The sequence below is a fragment of the Halictus rubicundus genome, unplaced genomic scaffold (genome assembly GCF_050948215.1).
Source record: "Halictus rubicundus isolate RS-2024b unplaced genomic scaffold, iyHalRubi1_principal scaffold1235, whole genome shotgun sequence".
Taxonomy (NCBI): domain Eukaryota; kingdom Metazoa; phylum Arthropoda; class Insecta; order Hymenoptera; family Halictidae; genus Halictus; species Halictus rubicundus.
The window spans coordinates 12832-15585 of NW_027489776.1; the positions used below are offsets into that span (position 1 = coordinate 12832).

At 41.4% G+C, this 2754-nt stretch overlaps 1 protein-coding gene across 1 annotated transcript; it reads right to left on the bottom strand.

The window, feature by feature from the left end:
• Positions 1–550: 550 nt before the first annotated feature.
• On the bottom strand, positions 551–1280 carry LOC143365024 (uncharacterized; the record flags this gene model as incomplete). The annotated part of the gene is made up of 1 exon (XM_076805021.1): positions 551–1280. A coding segment is annotated over exon 1 (730 nt), but the record flags the coding sequence as incomplete, so codon positions are not given.
• Positions 1281–2754: the final 1474 nt, after the last annotated feature.

Consider the following 2754-nt stretch of genomic DNA (forward strand, 5'->3'; position numbering starts at 1 on the left):
CTAGACTGGTAGCTGAGGACTCACTGCCTAGGTTTCCATCGCCCTGTCTACTTATACTTTTCTCTGCCCTTTGTGGCAGGGAGAAATCTCTTCCAAATAGTGCTGGTGTCCTCCAGACCTTTCGCACGTGGGGCTCTTCCGGTCGCGGACGACCGCTGCCCTCTTGTCGAAGGTCCTTCGGCACTCCACGATTTATGGTACCCGTGTGCAGCTATTGAGACTGTGACTAACTCGAACTAAAATCATGCTAGGGACTGAAACTAAACAGTTCTCTCAAAAATAGCATTGTCTAGTCACGTATACCATAAATCGTGTTCAGCAGTTTTCCAACTTTCTCTAGTCCCTACATTATGGTATATTCTGGTATATTCTGGCATATTCTAGTATATTCTTCTATATTCGAGTAATATTATGGTATATTCTGGTATGTTCAGGTATATTCTCACTAACTTAATATTATTTAACCTACTATTTACATCTTAATCTATTTATTACTAAAGTTACTGCTAACTACCGATTTGTAGACGATCCGGAAACCTAACACACCTACCGGAACGCGTCCGCACCGGTGCTTGCTCTGATTCCGGCTCTACCGCAATTTCGTTTCTAACTGGTAAAAGCTGTGGTTTTAAGTTATCTTTAACTACATCGTTTACTATATAAGCTGGCTTAAGTCTATCGATTGAGACAGTTGTATTTTTACCTTTAACAAAAATAACATAAGTCTTATCGCTACGAGAGACTACTGGGAACGGACCTTCATATGGGTTTTGTAATGCATTTTTTGCTGCATCGACACGCAAGAACACGTGTGATGCTGTTTTCAAATCTTTGAATACAAATATTTTTCTATTTCCATGACGTGACCCTGCTGCTGGTTGTAAACTTTCGAAATGCTTTTTAAGATCTCTAATTAATCTTATTGGTTCGCTGTGGTTTTCTGGAGTTTTAACAAAAAATTCCGCAGGTAAACGAAGGTTTCCGCCATAAACTAACTCTGCTACCGATGCGTCTAAATCCGGTCGAAACGCTGCTCGCAACCCTAATAAAACTATTGGTAATACGTCTGTCCAACGTTCATCACCGTGACACTTTATTGCAGCTTTCAATTGTCGATGCATTCGTTCGACTAAACCGTTCGCCGCAGGATGATAGGCCGTGGTTCTAAGATGTTTGGTTCCTAATAGATCGTTTAATTGTTTAAAAAGGTTGCTTTCGAATTGTCGACCTTGATCGGTAGTAATTCGAGCTGGCGTACCGAACCTTGCTACCCAACCCATCATAAATTCTCGCGCGACCGTTTCGGCCTCTATGTTTTCCAAAGGAAAAACCTCAGGCCAACGCGTAAAACGGTCTATACAGGTCAAACAATACCTATAATTTCGCGAAACTGGTAAGGGTCCTATCAGGTCGATATGCACGTGTTCGAACCTTTCCGCAAATAACGAAACTGACGAGGAGTACATTTGTCTAGCTTCTGTTTAAATGCGAAAATGATGGGTTTGTGGTCGGTAAATACTGTAAATGAACGGCCTTCTAACGCGTGGCGGAATCTTTTAATTGCGGAATAGATCGCAAGCAATTCGCGGTCATATGCGCTGTATTTTTGTTGTGCACTCGTCAAGGATTTTGTAAAGAAGGCCAAAGGTCTCCACAAATCTCCTTCACGTTGCTGTAACGTTGCGCCCAACGCGTAATCAGAGGCGTCGACCATGAGAGAAAGGCTTGAACCGTTTACAGGATGCGCTAAAAGAGTTGCGTTACTCAATGCAGTTTTCAGATTTTCAAAAGCCTCTTCAGCTTCTTTGGACCAATTTACGGGAGCATCTCCTTTTAATTTCGCTCCTTTTAATAATTGATTTATAGGTGACTGTAACTCGGCTGCGTTAGATATAAAACGGCGATAAAAATTAATCATTCCTAAAAATCTACGTAATTGTTTTATCTGCTGAGGTTTTGGAAAATCTAATATGGCCTGAACTTTTTCTCTCAATGGACTCGTACCTTGTCCATCTACGGTATATCCTAAAAATTTAACTTCGGTTTTCGCAAAAACGCATTTAGTTGGATTCGTTATTATCCCGTACTTATCCAGACGAGCAAATAACTGACGCAGGTGTTCTATATGTTCTTGTTCGTTAGTGGAGGCTACCAAAATGTCATCTAAATATGCGTAACAAAATTCTAAACCTCTTAAAACTGTATCGATAAACCTTTGGAAAGTTTGCGCTGCATTTCTTAATCCAAAAGGCATCGCAACATATTCAAATAATCCGAATGGCGTAGTTACTGCTGTCTTTGGGATATCGCTCGGGTTAACGGGAATTTGATGATAAGCTCTAATTAAATCTATAGTCGAAAATATTTTCTTTCCCGCTAACATTCGCGAAAAATCCTCTATATAAGGTATGGGATAACGATCCGGCACCGTACGGGCATTGAGAGCTCTATAATCTCCACAAGGTCGCCATTCGTTACCTTTCTTAGGCACCATATGCAGTGGTGTAGCCCATTGGCTCTTTGAAGGACGAATGTAACCTTGATTTAAGAGAATCTCAAATTCCGCTTTAGCTATTTTATATAATTCTGGCGATAATCTGCGCGGTCTACTAAAAGTTGGTTGTCCGGGAGTTGTATTTATGAAGTGAACGACATCGTGCTTTACCTCGCGCGTTGCGGTTGTGGGATTCGTGATACCTGGGAAATCCGCCAGTAGCTGTTCGTAAGGGGAAGTTCCCATTATGGTCTTCACTG